General features: G+C 37.0%; 1 protein-coding gene across 1 annotated transcript in view; it reads right to left on the bottom strand.

Moving 5' to 3' along the window:
• Positions 1-24,159, bottom strand: part of LOC108263413 (inositol polyphosphate-5-phosphatase A) — a 176,130-nt gene that overhangs the window by 123,445 nt on the left and 28,526 nt on the right. The window contains exon 2 of the mRNA XM_017464167.3: positions 10,523-10,564. Coding sequence (XP_017319656.1) covers positions 10,523-10,564 — 42 coding nt within the window. The remainder of the gene's footprint in view (positions 1-10,522; positions 10,565-24,159) is intronic.

Genomic DNA, 24,159 nt, shown 5'->3' with positions numbered 1-24,159 from the left:
TTAGACTGTAGACCTACTTAAACCTATAAATAAATAAATAAAACCCAAAACCAATTCAAATAATCAAACATAACTTTATACTTACAATTTATTTACAAAATCTATCGATTACAAAGATAAAATAACAATCTATATTTGTTGTTTCAGTGACTGGCAGTCGGTTACAAGGTTCCAACCCTTTGAGAAATCTCCCAGTCGTCAAATGGAGAAGCGCCTGTGTGGGACAAAAAAAAAAGAAAAAAAAAAGAAGAGTGCACTGTCCAAAAGTTTAGGGCTGGGTGATATATCAATATAATATCGATATCATGATAAATGATTATGCGATACACTTTGCTGAGATATCGTTGGTATGGTGATGTATTTTTTATGCTTTTAATAATTACAAATTAAATAGTACTGAAGGGATGTTGTTGATTTGTTGTATTTTTTTTTTTAACTTAACCACATTTGTCTTTGTAGGCATTAAAGAAAAGTATTGTCAAACTCAGGTTAAACGCAGTTTTGTGGACAGTTTGTTAGCTAAATGATATATCGGGATACGTACTGTGTATCATAGAAATGTCCTCAAGTATCATAATAGGATATTTTTGTCATATCGACCAGCCCTACAATAAATGTTGAGATGCAAAACCAAGAGAGATGAGATATTTAATATGATTTGCTAAAATATAGAATTTTTAATAATGATTTATTTATCCAATTGGACAAAAATGAAGACTCAGAGAGTTCATTGAACTCTGGGGAGTTTGCTGTGTTGAGACACTTCTTTGCTGCAATGAAATTTTAGGGAATGTCCGGATTCCCATGTACAGTTAAAGCAACTGCCTGTGGTCTAGACTGATGTTATCTCACCTGTACAATATGTCCCAGTGCGTCTTGCATGGTACCTGGGCAAAAAGGTAATTCAGCATGGGTACTAACACAGATTTCTTGGCAATGGAAATAGCGACAACGTGCAGCATCATGAGTAATTTGCTGAACCGAGATGCTTCCTCCAGTGGAAAAGCTCTATTTGGTAGCATACTCACACAGCATCTTTCTCTGACCTTATAATCAACCACATATCAAACTTCAGCCTTATGCGTGAATGGAAAAAACCAAGATTCTTTATCACAAAGACGATCTTTAGAAGCGCCCTGTGCTGCTTTATGTAATGTAACCAGAGGCACAAAAGCAGATCTTCATCTTTATAAACTGCGTATGTGGACCATAAAGATTTTTACATGAGATACTGATCAATGACAATCTATCCTCATCTCTTAGTACAGTTCTTCCTGCACCTAAGGTTCTGCGCACGGCCTTCATAGATGAGCTGAGCTAGCGAGAGAAAGTGTGTTTTATACATGTCCAAACATACAATACAAGTGCAGCGAGATCATAGTTTAGAGATTTACCAGTCACCCGTGGTGTTGTCATCAACATACACACACACAGAGAACAAGACAGAAAGAAAGAGACAGATTGTGAGATTTCCATGACGTCATGCTTGTGAGGCCTGGTAAGAGCAGGCCTTCCCCGATCTTTCTGAGCAGCACGTACACACACACACACACACACACACACACACACACACACACACAATCAAGACAAGAATCACTGAACACTGCCATGCCAAAACACTCACCGTTTCACTCACTTCTATCAAATCACTTTTTTAAAAAAATTTTTTATTATGAACTGAAGTGAACAGAATTTGTATTACACAGTGCACATTACGGAACGTAGCCTACAATTTGCACTATTGGTGGAAAAAGATCATTAAGACCTCAGCGCACTCCACTAGATTTCCATAGGCCACACAGACAGTCGCACACGCATGCACGAAATTATGGTCTAGTGCACACTCATATGAAGCACTGATTAATAAAGACACTCATATCATGCTTGCTGTGGCACTTGGAGTACCACGACGTAATAAGAAGTGCGGCCGTTCTTGCTGAAGTTAATAAATAGCAGCAATGAGTTTGTTTGACTTTAAACTAAATACATTTACACTAGTTTACTGGGTAAAGGAGTGAATATTATCCTACTTTGAAAACCGAATGAAATGTATAACTACATATACTGTAGGTGATAATCCTTATGCTGTAAACTTAGACTGGACCACAGAATAAAAACATGTAAGCACTCAAAAATATTGATATTGTTAGCTAGTAGACTGGTAAAGATGCTAGTTTTAGCTATTAGACTGGTAAAGATTCTAATGTTAGCTATTAGACTGGTTAACATGCTATTGTTAGCTTTTAGACTGGTAAAGATGCTAACGTTAGCTATTAGACTAGTACAGATGCTAATGTTAGCTATTAGTTTAGTGAATATGCTATTGTTAGATTTTAAACTGGTAAAGATGCTCACATTAGCTATTATACTCGTAAAAATGCTAGCGAATGCTATTAGACTGGTAAGGATGAGCTGTTAAGCCAATTGTCAGCAAAACAGTGAAGAGTTAGAAAAGGGGAGGCACGTCTCTATCAGGAGGACATAGGGGGTCCAGGAGCAGTTTTGTGTTTGTTTTGTCTCAGGGCAAATTTATTGCACACAGGAAATCACATACAGAACCCTGCAGCCTGAGTGTACACGCGCATGCACACACTCACACACAGAGAGATAGAGAGAGAGAGAGAGAGAGAGAGAGAGAGAGAGAGAGAGAGAGAGAGACAGACAGACAGATGGTGGACGTATGTGAGCACACTGAGCCACTTGAACCAAAGTAAACAAAAAGGGTTTCCATATTATCTAAACTAGAATGACCGCACCACCACATTTGTTGAGATGAATATCCCTTCCATAATTGCACCCTTCTCAGTCTGCCTCCCCCATTATTTCTTTGTTTACATATCTCCATGCGTGTGAGCTTTGGAAAAGCTGTCATTTAGTGTCCCTTGAGACAAGAGACTTCTGAAAATCTGATTCAATCAACACAAACATGCACACGTACGCAGAGAGATAAGAGATAAGGCTTGATGCAGACTGCTTCTACACTCAATTCAACAGGAGCTGCCATAATTCCAGGGAAGGCTCTCTCTCTCTCTCTCTCTCTCTCTCTCTCTCTCTCTCTCTCTCTCATATCTCGGGAAATCAAATTTCTCCTAAAGTCCCCATTTTCAAGAATCTTGTATTTTATAACTTGTAGACTTTAACTACAACCCCAATTCTGAAAAAGTTGGGACAGTATGGAAAATGCAAAAAAAAAAAAAAAAAAAAAAACCCAAGACGATTCATTTAAAAATTCCAGTTCACCCTGTACTACACAAAAAACACATTAATAACACATTATTTGATGTTTTACTTTGTGAGTGTAATTTGTTTTAGAAAATATACACTCATTTCAAATCTGCAACACACTCCAGATGTGTTGATGACTGCAACACACTCCAAAAAAGTTGGGACAGTCGACTGTTTACCACTGTGTAACATCACCGTTTCTTTTAATAACATTTGGTTAAGTTTAGCAAGCAGTCTTTTCCCCCGTTCATCCATTATGCATTTGTTCAGCTGCACAACGGTACGGGGCCTTCGTTGCCTTATTTTGCGCTTCATAATGTGCCACACATTCTCAATCAGAGACAGATCAGCACTGCAGGCAGGCCATGCTAGCACCTGCACTCTCTGCTTACACAAGCATGAACTAGTAACCCGGGCAGAATGTGGTTTGGTGCTGCCCTGCTCTGAATGGCAGCATATGTTGCTCCAAAATGTGTAAATATCTTTCTGCATTAATGGTGCACTCACAGACGTGCAAGTAACCCATGCCCTTTATGCACCAAGATTTCACCGGATTCCTTGAATCTTTTAATTATATTGTGCACTGCAGAAGGTGAAATGCCCAAAATCCTACCGATTTGTCTTTGGGGAATGTTGTTCTCAAAGTTTTAGATTATTCAGTGATGTAGTTGTTGGCAGATTGGTGAGCCTTGAGGCATCCTTGCTCTTGAAGGAGTAGGCCTTTTTTTGAAGACACTTTATATACTATCATTAAACGATTGCCTCACCTGTTTCACATCACCTTCTTATTTCAACGTCACATCTCTATTAGGCCTAAATTGCCCCTGTCGAAACTTTTTTGGAACGTGTTGCATGCATCAATTTAAAAAAACGTTTACCTTCAAAAAACTACACAGTTGACCAAGTAAAACATCAAATACTTTGTCTTTCTATGTTTTTTGTTTAAATACAAGTCAAAGTACTTTTCCAAAATCACTCCTCTTTGTTTTTATTAGCATTTTCCATTCTGTCGCAACTTTTTCAGAATTGGGGGTGTATATGGATTTACGCTCGTAGTCAAATGAATCTCTCACTAGGGACTGGAATCTGGTTGCTGTATGTCACGTAATATGCAAAACACCTCATAAAACTTTACATTCAGCTCTCTGTGTTGTTTATTGTTTTCAAAAGAAGCCGCTAACATCGACAGTTAAAGAGGTGGACATTTCAATACAGCTCTATCCCTACAGGCTACAGTTCTTGGAGACACGGGTGTATTTAGGCTGATATCTAGATCTAGTAAACACGGCCAAGAACCACTTTCTTTAACTGCAAAAAAGGCTACATGACCAACACTGTAACTTACCAATCAGACATTTCCCTGTTGTGGTTTATTTGTTGCTTTAAACAGAACACTTAATAAACCTTTAAAGACAAATTCTGTGAACTAGTTTTCAGTCCAATGACAGCATCTTCCTCCCAAAAGCTAAATGAATCACAACATTCAAATATTTATTTCCCCATCAGAAACCAATATCAGACACTCCATGGGCCGTAGGCAGAGGATCTCAGGCTGAGATTACATTTACACTAACTAAAAATCTCATGCTGGTATGATAAGGTCTTATGTAGGTGAAGAACCTGGCAGATAGAACCTTAACATAATATTATCATAATCTGAGGCCTCTTTCTGTGGTTCGGTACTGAAATACTGTGATCTGTTTAGGCCTGTCATCATAATTATGTTATCGACTTATCGTACGATATATGGACATGACCTCAATCATTTTTGCTGATCGCGATATTGTCCGTTGTGTTTACACGCATGTTTGTTGTCATAAAAGTGAATGTCACCAACATTTTAACCGTTCACGTTGCTTCTGTCATCTCATCTTTTCTAGCAATCTGTGTCAAAGTAAAATTCTAACTTCAAATGTTTGTTAAATTTAAGATAAAAATGCACACTCCAATGAAAAACAGTGCATTCAAATGTAAGACGTGTTACAAGCGCTAGCACGGATTATAATTAAAACGTATTGAAAAAATTACATGCAAGATATTAACAATGCACTAATGATGTTTAAGAAGAAAAATCTAGAAAAGTTCTAGCGTTTCAAATAATCCAGTCATTGTTAATAATGTCGGTGATTGACCCGCTTAAACTGCGGAACTGAAACTGAACAGTTAATGAACACCGGTAAACTGAAGGCCTTTACTAGCATCCTATACACGCATCCTATACACATATGAGATTAACCAGACATATACACAACATAAACATAATATTACAACTTGCTCCAGCACAAAATGCGTTAGGTAGAATAGTAAGTCACATGTGAATACGCTCTTTCTGTAATAATGCACTAAAACACTGACAATGAAGAACTACAGCATAAAAAATTCACAAGATTGTATTACAATAGTGTCCTCGTTGTAATGTTATTATTTCAGGAGATCAGGTTTTCACAAGGGCAGTTTTCACATGGCTTTGTTGATATATGTTTAAGTTAATATATAAAATGTGAGAATATCTGGTTTAATTTTTGCATTTTTTCGTCAGCAAAAATGACTGATATTCCATGCCATTTTAGTCAGAGTAAAATGGACTAAAATTTATAAATATGACGATGAAATATTGACCAAATTTAAAGGATATTTTCTTCAGAAGGTAAAAACAATTTTTCGATATTTCAGTTCCAATGCCTGAATATTCTTAAGTATTAAAAGTTCCTTGCTCTTTGAAAGAGTGTACTGGCATTAAAGTGCTTTTGTATTATATTATCGTTAGTCATCAGTGGCATAAAATGGTCTTAAAATGACAATAATATTGTTTATTGCAATTTATTTCTGGGACAATATATTGTTCAACAAAAGTACTTATCATGACAGGTCTAGATATGGTCATCAGCACAACATCTGTCATGCTATCTAGAGCTTTGTTTTGAAAATGGAAGCATACAATGAGGCACACAACAGGAGCTCTGCATGAGTGAAGTGACTTTTTCCCGACCTTTCCTCTGCTTCACAGCTGGATTAACGCATATGTGTGGAAAAAAGTACGAAAAACAGACCCACAACCTGGCATAAAACAACATGGACCTGCTTCAACAGTCTCACAAAAACTGTTCCTGGTCCCCATTAATACTCTCAATTTTACATGGCATTGTTAATTCATTGCGAGAGGTAGCAGTTTGTTTTAATGCATCTCTTTTACACTTGATAATATGAAGACTATCCAACTCTGTTTTTAAGAAAATGTGTAGTGTGTTCTAATACACCAATCACAGTGTCTTGGATTACATAACTAGGATTTAAACTTAAGACCATTATAACACACAGCAGCCCTGTACTGAAAATCTGCTTGCATGAGAGGTCAGTGTTCTTGAGAGTTCTATATTTTTATGTATAATAAGTAGCCTACATATCCTTGGAAAAGCACATTGGATTATTATTCCTGGCTGTCATAATAGTTTGGTCCTTAAAATTGGTATTGAGTGTTTTTATATTTAGCTAGAATATTTTTAGCAGCTTCACTGTATCTGTTTTTCAGACTCTCTCTCTCTCTTTATCTCATGCCATCCCTCACTCTCATACGCGGTTTCTCGGTCACATACACCAGCATTCTCTCTCACACATCTCTCATACTTAATCCGTACCCCAAAATTTTTTCTTTAAAAAGCAATCTGAGTATCTATAGTAACTATACTAATCATTATCACAACATTCCTTGCTAATAGAAGGCAGACCAAAAACAAGAAAACTGAAGAAAAATCCAGTTTATTGGCAGTAAGCTTGAAAGTGCTTTCATTCAGTCACATGGTTTTGTGCCATGCAGCAAATTTACTAGGACATCGAAAAAAACATAATTTAATAAAAAAGAAAAAGCAGCGCAAAACATTGACTTGAACAAATGTTACAAAATTATGTCTTATTAAATTTAGCTTCTGCAATGCTCGGCTATTTTAGTCTCGATTCAGTTTGGAGTGCGAGTTTACTGATATTATTACTTTGCACCAAGTTCAACAAGCTGTGGCTATTTTAAGTTGTTAAGCCATTCGATGTGATCAGCGATCAGTTTAAAGTGCAAAAATCAGTTCACAGACAGCTGAAACAAATTTCAATGTGTTTGATATGTAAATAATGTGGTGACTGAGGTTACCAGCTATAAAAATGTTGCCTTTCATAATATGCAAATGCACTGTTGCAGAATTCACGTGTCCTTACTGAGCTTGGCACATAACAAGATAAACCACACTCCTGTAGGCACAGTCCTCGATCCAGCTCGGCTTATCCGTAAACTATACAGCTCAAGGTCTGGAGCAGGAATATTGTCAAATGCTGCTAGATTATCACATACACCTGCCGATTTACATTAACTTTTTCTTCAGGTAAATGGACTATACAGGTGCACTTTGTAGAGATGCAGTCAATGCTGGACTGAAAAAATATCCAGCAGACAGCAGTTCATGTATTATATATTATAATATATACAGTGCGTGAAATAAGTATTAGACGCGTCAACATTTTTTTCAATAAATATACTTCCAATGAGGTTATTCATATGAAATTTTGACCAGACACCAATATTAACTCAAAAAATCTGGAAATATAAAGAATTCACAACATTAAAGTCCATAAATAACTTTATGTGTAATAAAGAGTCCAATACGTAATGTGTAATAAAGCATCCCCCACTGTATTTTATTTATGTGTGTGTATATATATATATATATATATATATATATATATATATATATATTTTGTCAAGTGGAAAACTGGACTCCCCCTAAGCACAAGCTAAGCAGCTAACTTGGATGTGTGATGTGCGAACTGTATAGTCAATGTTTTAGATTTAACAAACAAATAAGTCTGTATGCTAATGAATCTAAAGCTAAATCCTTCTCGAATTTGAGAAGAATACCCCAAGTCACCTTCTCAGTTGCGGTGGCATTTCATGTCACGAAAGGTGTGTTCCCATTTACTCTATCGAGAAAGAAGGGCTCACTAAGTTATGCAAAAATAATAACAGCACCATCTATAGCAAATAGTGCAAACAATGGTTGTTTTTTATATCCCTTCTTCAAATATCCTTTATTTAAAACAACCATTGTCAACACTATTTGCTACAGATCAGAGGTTCTCAATCTTTTGTAACTAAAGCCCCCCATCCATTATTGGATGAGACTGAGTATAATGATTATCTATTCTATACAAAATCTATCTATATATAACCTAATCTATCATCTGTTTTGATTGATAGATTGATTTTTTTTTTATTTTTAATTTTTTTTTGCTTTTGTGTTTTTGTACTTTAAGTTACTTTTCATAACTTTTATGATTTTTGTAAAATAGCTTCTATAAAACTATATAACAGACAGGTATGGAACATGAATGATCAAAAATGTTTCTGAACACTATAACTACTTTGAACAAGAGAACTAGGCTGCAGTAATGTGGACTATTTTACATGTAAAACATGTTGCATTCCATTCGTCTTGTAATCTAAAAACATTCGCATACGAATGATGCAAACTGGGATGAAACTGGGATTCTTTTTACATTTACGTCTGTGTCAGCTGCCGTGCGATCAACAGAATGTGCTGCTCTCAGCCATTCACTGAGCAGAGCCGACGCAGAGAGAGGTGAGAGTGCAGCGGGAAAGCAAGACCTCACGCTTGCAGGACAGTACTGACCACATTTGGAAAGTTGCAATGGTTTGTCGTTTTTTTTTTTTTTTTGAAAAAAAAAAAAAGTTGCTAAAGGGGTTTGAAAAGTTGCTAAGTTGGCAACACTGGTCTGCACTGACAGTTAGATAAAAGACAACTAAACTCTGCCTCTCTCCAGCAAAAAGAAAATATCAGCAAGCACCCAGCACAGCCATGTGTCTGTCCTATGGCCTATGAACAATAAATAAATAAATAAATAAATAAATCACTCTCCACTTTTTTAAGAAGCCTTCCACTAGATTTTGGAGTATGGCTATGGGGATTTGCCAATTCAGCCACAAAAGCGTTACGGAGCATTTGGGGTGTTTTTTTGTTTTGTTTTAATTACAGGGGAAAAGTGAAGCGACTGCACTCGTGACACTTGTGTGTTTATGAATGGCCTATCTTTAAGCTAGCGATGCAAACAGCTAATATGCTAATACCGGAACTCAAGGTTTTTAAGACGTATCATATGAACAATTATATTTCGCTCTGTTAGAACCAAAAACATGAAATATTATTACGCAGGTGCATCCTTTACCTTGAATCCTACTTCTAGGAAGAATACATGCTATCAGAGCAACTTCTTCAGAATGGAGAGACTTTAAAGTGGATGTGAGGCACTTTATCACTCAGCCTATCAGTCCACAGTTCAGAGGGCGAGTCAAAACAACCAGAATGGAGGAAGAGTGCCAGCTTGGAAAATGAGATTTATTTAGCAAGTGAAAATAAGGAGCTTTAGGACATGTCAAGCTGGAGATATTGCAATGCTGAACACTTTCCAAATCATAGTTAGCTAAAGTTCATTTATAATAAAAGGTGTTTATTATTAGTGTTGCTGTTTGAATTTGGTAGTAGTTGTGTTGGTATAATACTAATAATAATAATCATCTTCATCACAATTTACATAGTCACCTGTTACAATCAAAAACAAGGCATAACCCAGTGGTATTATTATTATTATTATTATTATTATTATTATTATTATTATGGTTGAAATGTGGGAGTCATGTGAGGCTCATTTTCCCTGTCAGCACAAAAAAACGTCAGTTTATAAAAACAACAATCGCACTTTTCTTTTAGGAGACATAGATTATTTTAATCAGATCGTCCTGTTACACTTATACACAACTCTCTTTTGCAACCAACTTCCCCCCAGCAGGCAATGGAAAAAGCTGTGGTTTTTCAAAACGCTTGCTACCAGATCAAAGGAGGTGTGAGTGTGTGTGCGCGCGTGTGTGTGTGGGAGAGAGAGTGAGAGAGAAAACCTGCAAAATGCATATAGTATTCATGTCTGAACAACGAATCTGAAGCAGCTATCTGTACGATCAGACAGCAGACGGCGGCGTTCCGATATGCAGAAAAACTCTTGTGCATGACCCTCAAAAGCCCTACTTTCTTCCACATACTTGAGCTCTTCCTCTCAGGCCCCTACTACAAAGCCCACCATGAGGTTAGCACTACAATGTGTGATGTCAGTCATGTAAACAGCTCGCCTGGGATCAGCTCAGTCTACTAGGCTATAGGTCATGGTCTTATTCCATCCCTCTGTTTAGTGGCCTACAGGTGCTCAGCTCCTTGTAAGGTGTGTAGAAGAGCAACTCGGAGCTTACCTGATAGAACTCCCGCAGCCATGTCTTCTGAAGGTTTTCAGGCTGGAAGGGGACAGGAAAGAGAAAACAATAAGACACTGAAACTATAAAATGTCAAGAAGAAAGTAGTTTCTTAGCAGTGCTGCTTTTGATGTGGGATAATGTCAGCAAGTGTCAATTGTTGACTCTCTTAAGTCAAATAGAGACAAGCAGAAACACGCATTACGCAGGTCAAGCCTGGAGATTATGCTTAACTTCACACTGAATAACTATGTCCAGCATGAACCTACAGTCTATATTAATGGACCTTGGTATTGCCGAGATATCTACTGACACACCACATTCCCTGGCCTGTTTCCCTGAAAGCTTGCATACTACACTGTATTTCTCACCATTCTTTTTATATTAGTTGTTATATTCTTATATTTATTTATTCAATTTAGAGAATGTATACCTTCATAGCCCAAATGGCCCATGATAGCAGTCCACACTTACATTAATAACAACAACCACCGTTTAAAAAGGCACTGACTCAAAACGTTTTGTGAATGATGCAGTCAGTCACCGCACAGAAGAGTAGTGACAAAACACTGCTTGAGATCAAGGTTTTGTCAACTCACCCACAAGAAATAAAACAGTCAGACAGTGCTGATGAGTGAATATCTCAAGTCACCGATGAGTCATGTTTTCCATCAATTCACAGTCTATTTAGCTAATTAATAAGCTTGTTTGAGTTGACACAATCGTTAAATGCAAGTTCAGCTATATACTAGCATTAATTTGTTTACAATGTGGCATGCATAAAGGCTAAAAATTTGCCAAAATATAAGATGGCACGGCATTTCGAGTTTGCTTTCATTTCTAAAATGAGTGATGACATTTGTGGCATTTTCTTTCTTAACTTTTTTACTTTTAATATGTTAACATAAAATGTGAATTCGTGAGTTTATTACACACACCACTACACTCTAGAGTTTCATCATTTTTCAGTTTGTGGAACCCCAGAACTGAGGGTTATTAGTCTTAGAAAAGCAGAGAAGAACTACAGGTTCGAAAGCTAGAACTAATAACAATCAAAAACAGTAGTTCTCAATCCAGATCTCAGAGCCCCCAGTGAATGGTCCACATTTTTAGCTCTGTACCTGGTGCTGTGCAAGTTGAGATAGAGCAAAAATGTGGCCCTGACAACTAGTTTCAGAACCACCGATCGAAAGAACCCTTGCTGAACCCTTGCTCATATCAGCCAAGAAATTCTGCTCAAAATCTGTTCATGAATCTGTAGCAAGGGGTCGAGCCAGCACTTCCACTTAGCTTCTTAGTGGTAGGCTGATGCAGTATTGATTTTTCTCTGCTCATGAGTTACCATAAAATAATTTTTTTTTTAAAAATGATTAATGATTTTATCATCCAGAATTGAGCATTCCCACTTTTCAGGTTTCAGGAGACTAGGGGAGGCTTAAAAATACTATGAGGCAATCACAAAAACTGAGCTAGATGTTGGATTTTTAAAGTCTGCCGTAATGCACAATAAACAGTAAAAAAAAAAAATTAAAATAAAAAAAAAAAAAATATTGATAACCTAGTACATTTTTCAATATATCTCTTAAAATTAACTTACACAAAGCTGACATTTTCACTGTTGATCAAATTAAAAAAATAAATAAATCTCATTTTTGAGCGATACGTTATACTCCAATGTTATATTCCAATATATATTATACTCCAATATATGTTATACTCCAATGATATACTCCAATATGCGTTATACTCCAATATGTGTTAAACTCCAATGATATATTCCAATATACGTTATACTTGAATGTTATACTCCAATATGTGATAAACTCCAATGATATATTCCAATATACATTATACTTGAATGTTATACTCCAATATGCGTTATACTCCAATATGTGATAAACTCCAATGATATATTCCAATATACGTTATACTTGAATGTTATACTCCAATATACGTTATACTCCAATGATATACTCCAATATACGTTATACGCCAATACACATTATACTCCAATGTTAACTTGGAGAGCATAATGGTTAGCAGGTGTGATATAATATAATCAGAGTAAACATTACTGTATATACTGGGGTGTAAGAATGTGTAGGACAATTAAAATTGTTATATAGTACAAGGTAGTATGATTTTAATTTTTTCATTTTCTAATGAAAACATTTACATTTATGGCATTTGGCAGACACCCTTATCAAGAGCAACTTACATTTATCTCTCTTTTTTAAAAAAATATATTATATATATATATATATATATATATATATATATATATATATATATACACACACACACATATACACACACACACACACACACACACACACACACACACACACATCCGAACAAGAGCCTTGTTCTTGTCAAGAGCCCAGCAGTGACATCTTGGGGGTGCTGGGATTTGAACTCACAACATTCCGACCAGTTGTCCAACATCTTGTATACTGAGCTACCAAAAACATTTTTTTTCTGTAAACTGTGACATGTCTTAGTCACACCACAGAGCTGTTTCAATATCTCCTATCACTACAGAATTCTAAAACTGATCGTATTTTAACCCACTCCAAAACAAACCTGTACACTCTGAGCAGCAGTAGCCTAATGCTCCTCCAGCTTAGCGAATCTTAAAAATAGCACAAAATCTGTTTCTTCACTCAGTTCATAAGTCTGGTTTGATCCAGAAAACTATTCCCAGAAGCAAAGGAACTGCAATTTGAGTAGTAAATATGGGGAAAGAGGGGAAGAGTAACAGAAGGGAAGACAACACAATTCCCAGGGGTGAACAGGCCCCTCTCTCTCTCTCTCTCTCTCTCTCTCTCTCACACACACACACACACACGCCTGCACAGCTATATAAGGACAAGAAAACTCAGCCATGTTATTAGTCAGGGTCAGAAAGACAGATTGTGTGAGAGTTAAAATTGGGTACACTAAATATGGACAGTAAGACAGCACTTGTGTTCCACCTGTATGTCTGCATAACTGGTTTGTGCTTGTGTGTCAGGGACAAAAGAAACTAGATGCACATCTGTCTGTTCTCAACAAACATCTTGAGACAAGAATAAATAAATGTTATTTAGCTGAATATTTTTGAAGACTCTCCACAGCACTGTGAATGTGTGTTTAAGAATTAGAGAGAACAAGCTGAGCCCTTGTCCAAAGTTTTCCCAAACACTGGACTAACAACCGGCCGCCCACTCACACAAAACTACCCAAAGCTACAAGAACTTTCACTTCTTTCCAAGACGTGGGTCTCAAAATGGATCTTGTCTTTACTTACCAGCCCACAGGGTTTTCAAATAAAAAAATGCACACGTTGCACAATACACTCAGGTGAGCGTGAGCCATCAAATCAGACTGAATAGGAAAATCACTATAGTTTGCAAAGACATTGTTCCGCATGACAAATGTTCAGTATACTCATCACTCATGCCTCAACACGTTTTAATATCAGGAATTATGCAGTATGTGGTATGCAGAAAATGAGATTCTATCCGTTGTAGTTTATCTTTAATGAATTAAGGCATGTGAAAAAATATTTTTTTTTAAATCCATCTAAAGAAGTACACACTCAGAAAAATGGCAAAGTGCGTCCATCCAGTGGTACAGTCTGTCAAATAGCACCTTCAAACATCTTAAGAGTCAATTCCAAGAACTCCCCAGACTGCCACTTGAGCATCAAAACTCCAAATGTGTACAGTGAACACTTTTAAATCACCTTCAAAACAAACAATAAACTGAAGGATCTTTTATAAAAGTTCGCACTAAAGCTTGGCACATTAGTTCACAAGATCCCTTGCTTTATCCATCCAACCATTTTCCATATGGCATATCCTACACAGGGTTGCGGGGAGCTTATTCCAGGGAACTTGGGGAACCTTGACAATGTGCCAACAAATCACAGGGCACAATCACACACACATTCACACACTACAGAGAATTCGGAAATGCCAATCAGCCTACAGCACATGTTTTCGGACTGGGGAGGAAACCGGAGTACCCGGAGGAAACCCCCGAAGCTCGGGGAGACCATGCAAACTCGACACACACAGGGCGGAGGCAGGATTTGAATCCACAACCCTGGAGGTAACAGGTAAACATGTTGCTTTATGCTTGCAATAATTAGAAATTGAAGTCTGGATGGTTTCTGCCTGCATTTTTAAACTTTGCCCGTTTAAAAACTGAAACAATAAACAATAAAGATTCTAAACTATAACAAAAACCTTTTTTTTTTTATCTTTATTATAGCTGCACAGCAATCTCAAATCATTTCCCTTTATACCTCGTCTTCATTTACTGTGACCAATGACCCTGGACACTGTATTACATGATCACATGTACAGAAGAAAAGGGGGAGATAAAGTACCTTAGAAAACTGAGAGTGAACTGTAAAATGGGTCAAAACAAGCATGTGTAGTGAAAAGCAACGAATTAATCCTAATGTTTAATATTATGTACTGAATGAAACAAAACTCTCTTAACAAACAACGACTAAATGTATCAAATAAAGGAAAGGGGAGGGTGAGTCGTTGCTGCATGCACCGACCGTCTCACTCAAAACTGACCAGTGACACATTATGCACAGAGCATGTTATTCAAAAGACCAAATTTCACCCTCAAGTGGTTTATGAGATACAGCAGGCAGAAGGATACACTGGCATGATTAATTATTTAAGCATTCATTAATATTGCACTGATCTACTTAACATATCAACAAAATAGTTTTCAAAAATTTGTTTTTATTCATCTGTATAAAGTGCTTCCCATGGAAAAGATAATGGTTCCACAGTAACCAGTGGAACCGTGATCACTTCAGTGATCCATTTGAAAAACATAACTGTCAAGAGAGTGGAAAAATACAAAAGCTGTGCCCACAGGCTGATGGTCCATTTAGCCGATATATCGCTTCATGCTTGTGTATTTAGATTCATGCCGCAATAATCATTATTTTTTATAAAATATTATTATAAATAATGATTGTAGTTTTGTGTAAATAAATTCAGGAAACACAACGATCGTATCAGGGTGCAGGTCACAAACATCAAAAACAGGAATGCACAGTGTTAAGTACTACTTAGTAGACATGCAGACACTTGAGTTTTATCATGATGTGGGCGGCTGTGGCTCAGGTGGTAGAGCGGGTTGTCCACTAATCGTAGGGTTGGCGTTTTGATTACCGGCCCACATGACTCCACATGCCGAAGTGTCCCTGGGCAAGACACTGAACCCCAAGTTGCTCCCGATGGCACGTTAGCGCCTTGCATGGCAGCTCTGCTACCACTGGTGTGTGAGTGTGTGTGTGTGTGTGTGTGTGTGTGTGTGTGAGAATGGATGAAGATGGGTGAGACACAGTGTAAAGCGTTTTGGATAAAAACGCTATATAAGTGCAGAGCATTTACCATCATAGAGAGATATCATAGAGATGTTTAATTACAGACACCACACTCGCTGTGAATAAGTCTAAGTCGATGTTTTTAGTTTGTGTTTGGATTAGTTTCTGCTTCTAAATATTATATCAAATGAGAGATTTCCCCTTCAATAATTGATAACAGACATATAAGCTGATGCTGGTTTCCTTTTAAGTTTAGGAGAACACACTGCACTTCTGGTACTATAATATAATTAAAGGTTTATACTAAATAGCAGTTTTTTTGCTATTTGTTTAGCTATTCTAGTACAAATCTGTCTGTACAGGAGTTTTTTAGTTTTTTTTTTGTTTGTTTTTTTTTACAGTAAAAAAGGTTTGATTTTGCTTTTTTTTTTTTTTTTCCTTCAAATTTTGCGATGCAGCTTGGCCCAAACCTGCAGAAAATCCGCGTTAATTTTGAAAAATTGCAAGCTCCTCTGAATATAGAGGAGTTTGCTTGACTTTGCGTTCATTTCAGTGATCGCAAAAATCACGAAATTCTGGAGGGACTGACAAATATGTTATTAAATTAGTAATTCAAAGTGTAGACAAGCAGTCATCCCAAAACATAGTTACTTCCAAAATTGGTCAAGAGTCATTAGTAAGAGCTGTAATCTCAATTCTGAGCCCAAACTTAGTGATTCCTATTTCATCATGAATCATGCTGTTCTAATCTTTACTGAAATCTTTATTCAACTGTTTGGCACGTAAGTTGAAAAAAATTAGACAACAGGAAAGAAAAAAAGAAAAACAATGCCGGAAACAACAGCCTACACACTTACTTCCTCATCAAGAACTTCAAAATTTCTGAAATTACAAATTTGAATACCCATCTCTCCGGAGAAACTGGTATAATAATTGACAATATTTTTAAACAGTCTGTCTTATCATATTGGTCCCTAAGAAGCTCTTACATTTTGTGTCCTGTACATGTCTAATGCTACCTCATATTTTCCAATGGTTTCTTCCGTTTCTTAAGAAATATGTCAAAAATACCGCACTGACATTTTGTGCACTTTGATCAATCAGCTTGTAACTCAAATGAAAACCCTTAAAATGAGTTAATCGATCATAAAGCTTTTCATAAAATTCAGTGACTTTGAAGTCGCTCTGGATAAGGGCGTCTATCAAATGCTGTAATGTAATGAAGTCTAGGTTTAGTCTGATACTATTATTACGCTTTCATACCAATTGGAGCTAAAAACAAACAATTTTTGTATCATGTGCGATGCATGTAATGTTGATTGAGACAAGTTATACAGAAATTATTTATTTGGTCACAAAACAATGGCATCAATACATCAACAACAACAACAACAACAACACTGAACTGCGTGAAGAAAAATGTCAAGCTGCCTCAATGACAATACTTAATTTCAGTTCTGGTTCGTTCATGTCCTGGACTATATGTGAAATCAGAGTCTACACCTGCATATATTATACAATTTAATTTTGTATACTGACAAAGAACCAGCTGCTTTGCAGTTATATGTATTAGTTGGCTCTTGAGCAAGTCAGCTTTATTCATAGCCTGACTGCTTTAGTTGTTTTTTTTTAGCACTACTGAGTCAGACCTTGTGTTACATTGTGGCTTTCTGTCTCTGGTTTATAATGTGTGTGAGTGTGTGAGTGCGTGCGTGCGTACAAGTGTATGTGTGTTTAACTGTGGCTGTATCTAGCTTTCACTTGTGGCTGGTCATTTTGTGAAGAAAAACAAAAAAAAACAAAAAACGCAACACTTCTAGCTTTGACAGCCCTGTACCTAGACTATATTCAGCCAGATGAATGATTGTAAATGTGAATTCAAAGTGAAAGCACTGGTACGTGCAACAGCAGATTGTATATTTGTAAAACAGTTGCAGGATATCAGTGTTGAAGAGCAGTGACCTTGAGCAGCTGTGTATACAGGGTCGCTCTCCTCGCCACCGAGTGCCGCTCTCGAGAGAATGAGTGCAGAAGTAGGCCTCACTTCCTCTGGGGGTTTCCTCCAAAATGAGGTCTGCACCTTCTCTCTTTTAAGCATCAGTTACTTTGCGGCTAATTAGAGATGGGTCTGCACTGAAGGAGGGCTAAGAATACCTCTGTAACTCAGTGAGGTCTCCCTTAATTACTCTGCCAACTCTTCTCTCTCTCTCTCCCTCTCTTGTGCAAATCTCACTCTGTCTCTCTCACACACTCTCGCTCGCTCTCTCCTTCTGACCCAGTTCATTCTTAGTCCACTAAAATTCAGCTCAAACATCAGCTGCATGCTTTTTAAAAACCAAATTCACAGCTTTTTTTATACTTAAAAAAAAAATAAAAAAATTAATAATAATAGTAGTAATAATAATCATCATCATCATCACACACAGTGGTCCAGTCATTTGTTTCTAATAGCTCGTGCTTTCAGCATAGATGATGGCAAAGGAATTCTTTCTTAATTTCAACACAAGCTCTCTCTTAATATATGGCATGATATCAAATCTCTATAGTTATCCATTTTTATTAATGTTAAAGGATTTGCTGTGCTCTAAATCAAGGGATACTGCTTTAAAAACTGTGATCAAACTTTTTGTTCTTTTCAAGAAATTGAGATCAACTTTGTGTAAAAACACTGTTAAACATCCACCTTCACCTGATAATCCAATGCATGAGTCGATCAGCACAGCACACCTTTAACTGCTAACAGTGCTTCTGAGATTTTACCCAAGAACACAATTGTTCATTCAATTGTTCACAATCTCCACTGCGTCCAATCGGAATATCTTTCTATATGCATAGTTCTATATATGAAGTCAAAGATGCCTTCAAAAACAAGGAAATGAAACATTTCCACATATAAAAATCGTGTATAATTAATTAGCAATTTAAAGGGTGGGGGGGTTCAATATTTGGGGTGACCACACTCTGCATTTAAAACTGCATCAGTTCCATGAGGTACATTTATGCAGTTTAGTCAGGATATTGTTTAAGTTCAGTTTTTCCAAGCATCACAGCGTGCCACGGTTCTCACATATTTCCATTTCTTCTAGAACAAGACAGCCTTGAAGTGGTCTGTTACATAAAATTCCTTAATGAGATTCAAAAACTTCTCTGTAGCATTGGAACCCTAACATTTGCTCCTTCACTGCTGACACATATATGCAGATGACATTAAACAAATATACGACATGCGTTATGTGGAAAAATTCTGGCACCTACGATGTACTGTATTTTATCTCGAATCTCAATGCAAACTGGTCCTGGTTTTTTTTTTTCCATCCTCCATCCATTAAAGTGCACCTATTATGGTTTTTCAGATATTAGCTTTCATGTAGTGTGTTATAGAGCTGTTTGTGAATGAAACAGTCTGTTAGAAAGTTTCAAAAATCAAACAAACGGAGTTATTGACTCCCAAAAGAAGTACCCGATCTGAACAGTGAACCGATTCATTAGTAATTCCAGACTTACTTCCTGTACTAACCTACATAGGTTTGTAACAAAAAACCCCGCGTATGGTCTTCATCGGCTGCTCGCAAACAGACGGAGCTGAGACTCATTATGGTAGTGGGCATTTTCTTTTCGACACACGCTGACAGCAGTAGACCAATCACAACAGACTGGGACATCTGACTAATCAGTACAGAGTATGCTCTTTGAAAGGAGGAGTTTAGAATGAATCCTTTAGAACGGATCATTTAACGAGGCATTTTTGACACTGGGGAAAAAAAGGTAATGCTGCAATTTAAATTATAAGTGTTTTTTGACCTTGGATGCATGTAAATCTATTGTATGAGACCTTTAAAACAAAATTAGGCACATTTCAAAACCATAATATGTGCGTTTTAATTGGATTTACACGCTCATTTTCATTGTCTAATTGCCTCCTCGATCAACAGTTTGGATTAACAATAAATTGTGAAAAAAAATTATACCTAATATATATTATATACATTGTATTTCCAAACACCTTATGAATTTTATAAATTGTTTTCAAACTTTTCAAAGATCTGCAGGAATTCTGTCTTGAAAGACAACAGTGAGTAGTGGTTAGAGACACTTTAGATGGACTAGCGCTCTAAAAATCAATAAAACCCACTGGCATTTGCCAAATCAAACCCAACTCATTTAAAATGTACTATAAACAAATCAAGCTCATTTAAAATGCCTCACCTGACTCGTTCACGCTCTCTCTCTCACACACAGACACTTACATATACTACTGTACAGAACACAAACCATGAGGCTGATTTAGATGGCTGAGGGGAAAAAAAAAAAAAGGGTGCAATCCGTTGCGAAAGCAGTGAATAAACCTGCGTTATGCAATACTCAGTGTGATTAATGAAACGAAAACTAACTGTATCCTAGATGAGCAGCTGAGAGAGAAACTGAGAGTGTGAGAAAGACAGCAGTCTTGTTTCTTTCCAAATATCAAATTACAACTTAAATACCTAACGAAACTTGTTCAGAAACCGTAAGCGTGACCGTGCTGTGATCATCTGTTCTGCTTAGAAGAATAAGTATGCCATGTGCCTGGTTGCACGTCACTTTGTGGAAACACGTTCCTTACTGGAAGCGCGGAAAGACTGGATGGGCCAGTTAATCATATTGGGCAGGATTTAATCTCTTGTGTGGTTTTTGCTAATAGCCACTATTCTTTTGTTCTGTAAATCAAAGCAGGATGCACTGGCTGATTTATTCTGGGAATGGAGATATTTATCATCATTACAGGATGTTACCTAACTGTACAGTATTTATAACATAAGCTCCCCAAAAGAAAAAAGAAAAAAATTAGTTACACACATATTTTACACACACACACACACACACACACACACACACACACACACATACACACACATACACACACATACACACACATACACACACATACACACACATACACACACATATCTCATTTCTTTTCAAATAATTTAGTGGTTACGCCTTCCCTGACCACAATAACAGGTTAGGTAAGGATACCACCAGAGTCTATTCTTTAAGACCTGTGATGATGATGTGCAATTATCTATAATGATAAATATCAAGATTGATCAATATAGAAAAATTTCTCATGGTAACATATTTGGTTATATATACTGCCTACACAAAAGGCAACATCTGGCCAAGAACTACCAATCTGTCTTTATGCTAAATTACATTCTTCCAGATGCAGAACACACTTTTTTGTGTGTGTCTGGGCACCTTATGCTGCAATTCTTTGCTCTCCTGGTGTGTTTGCACTGCAATTTAGCTCAACATTTTTGTTCTCACTATACACTGCTTGAGGACAGAAATGTTCCCTGGTGATTTTGTTTTGATGGTGTGATCCCTCCTGACAAAACCCAGAAGAGAGAGCAGCGTGACACTGGCATGTCTCCACATTGCTTGTGCTGCAGCTCACAAAGCTGTATACAGTCATCTTTACAGCAGTTTAGCCATACTGTGATTCCACTGTCCACGTTCCAAAGTGTGAGTATGTTTCTGCGCTAGCTGCTGCAAAACACACCTACTCACTTCTCGATCCCTGCTGAGGAGTGCCCTTCCACTTCAAAAGCTTCATTACTTAATCCCTGCCTTGCTGTGTATACTGCCCAAGTGCCACTACCTCACATCTATATTGCAGGAAAGAAAACGACTAAAAATAACCCCCAGACTTAACGCGTGTGCTTTAACAAAAGGAAAAGTTGTCTCAATATTTACTAGAAAAGCACCAGAGCTCTGAACGTCGACTCATTCCCGATACTGACCTCCTCTTAGTAACAATTCTATGTTATGCACAGAGGAGTAGTTGCCTTTTACAAACTAAGATTTGTATCGGGTCAGCGGATTAGAAAATATGTCAAATCTAATCTAATGGCACCCCAGAGTGTCAAGTCAGTATCATCAATGTATCACCCTTTGCATCAGTGCATATTGAATACTGTAAGTAAGGGATAATCCGCAGCGAGGTGTGCGTTACGTGATTTTATTGCACGGCGTGGAGGCAAAGATCCACCTGACGTGAAGCTGAGTGCATTAAAATGGTGTTAAGCACACTTAGCCGTGGATTATCCCGCTTATACCAGGGTCACTTGCCAGGACTGACAAGTTAAAGCGGTCATTGATGTTTGCAGTGCAAAATTTGACTGGAAGGATAAAAATTTTAGTTAGTTATTTTATTAGATCTAGAACTCTGATCGCTCTAAATCATACACCGAGATAAAGGAGTGTGATAAGATTACATTTATTTGAATGAATTATAATAAATAATTATTAAAGAAAGAGAACGAGAGAGATTGTGTGTGTGTGTGTGTGTGTGTGTGTGTGTGTGTGTGAATTACCTGCGTCTGTGCCGTGTCTCTACTAATAATGAAGCTATGAGTTTAACTACTGTATGCAACTGTAACTGTATGTTACTATGGTTACGATTGTTTATATGCAGCACATTAATTTAGAACGGTTATTAATTTAGAACCTAAGAGCCAATCAGAATAGGGGTATAATCAATGTTATTGAATGTAAGCTGTTCTAAATCTGTTCTAAGTCTTATCATATCAGATTTGATCATATTTAAGGGATCAACTGGCACCCTATCTTGTACGTTTGGGCTGCATGTTTATGTGTGTATGAGAACATTTGATGTTATAGCTAATTCAATATTATTATTTTTTTAAGAATGGCATAACATTTTTGCATACTTGTATAGCCCGGAATGCATGTTTCCTGGAAGGGTTTACAGCAGTGCTCATTTATTCATTTATAATTCAGCAATATTGCACACACACAAGAGTACAGTTATACTGAATAACAGCACAGCTGTGACAGCAAGACTGCATGTGCAATATTGCTTTTACACAACAGTTTTATAATTAATAAAAAGTAATATTGAGTAACTGACATTTGAGACACAATATGGACAATTTTTGCTTCATTCCTTGCACACCATTTAGCAACATGAAACATCAGTCTTGTGGATAATCAAATTCTTTGATAGTGTCTTGATAGTGGGTACAGAGAATATTCACTTCCTTCCTAAACCTGCACAACGCTCTACTCTCTCAATCTTTAATAATAAGAAACCACCATGTTGAAACCCAAACCAAAACCTAATTTTAATTATTCTGCTGTGGGAAGTCACAAATACCCTAAGCAAATCCTACATTGCACCCGCCCACTGGTGCCTGCTTACACACTCCCTCCCAAACCCCAGACCCACCCCCCACCCCAAAAAAAAAAAAAAACTGAGGATTTAAATAAGAAAAGGGAGCAAGTGTAAAAGAGAAAGAAGAAAATTAGATAACATGAAGCTCTGGAAAAGCACCGTGGTGATATAATACCTCCTGAAATATAACCATTAATTATATATATATATATATATATATATATATATATATATATATATATATATATATATATATATATATTTGTCTAAACGTGGTTACTATCTCAGTTCATGAGACTCAAATATCTGGCACAAATCTGAATATTTTTTGTGATCAAAACCCATTTAAACAACTGTGACAACTGGATGATTTATACTTTAATACTATAAGCGACTATATTTAATTTCAGTATATTATATCAGGTAACAAGGGTTACCTGATGCCTGTCAGAGTTTTGAGCTCCTCATCATGGAAAGGAGGCTGTACAGTATCTGGGGAACATCAGCCAGGCTAAAAATATAGACTGAGCAAGGACAGAGCACTCCAATCCTGGCCGAGAGGGAGAGGAACAGAGGGAAAGAGCAATCTCTGTTTGCTGACTTTCCTTGTTTGGATTGTTATAGAGTGTCCCTCTTCAGAGAGGCAAGCTAAGGCAATCCTCAGCAAGGGTCACTCATTATAGAACTAATTAGGCCGAGACCATGGAGAATGAGAGAGCAGCTAGAATTAATCAGTGGCCTTGACCCATTCTTCCTGAGACAAGTGAAGACATGTGGGGACAATGATGGAGAAGGATCAGAAGATTGATAACCAACAGAACAAGCCTGCAATCAGTATGCAGATTTTGGTATCATTAGTACAGGATATGACAACACACTTAGCCTAATTGAAACAATGCTTTCCAGGAAATATGAGGTCTGGTTGAGCTCTGGTACCACATCATTTCTCTAGAAGACACAAATTAGAGACTTCGCTGAGTAAAAGTCTAGAGCTACACTAATGGAACATCATTAGACAACCTAAAAGGCTCATAATGCTAGGATGTGGCTTTACCAGGAGAACAGGATGTTTTGTGGGCACTTTTATGACCACCACATGAACCACATAGGCTTTACTAC

Source organism: Ictalurus punctatus, chromosome 3, assembly GCF_001660625.3.
Source record: "Ictalurus punctatus breed USDA103 chromosome 3, Coco_2.0, whole genome shotgun sequence".
Lineage (NCBI taxonomy): Eukaryota > Metazoa > Chordata > Actinopteri > Siluriformes > Ictaluridae > Ictalurus > Ictalurus punctatus.
Note: the sequence above shows the minus strand (reverse complement) of the source record. Positions and strands in the feature narration are given on the sequence as shown.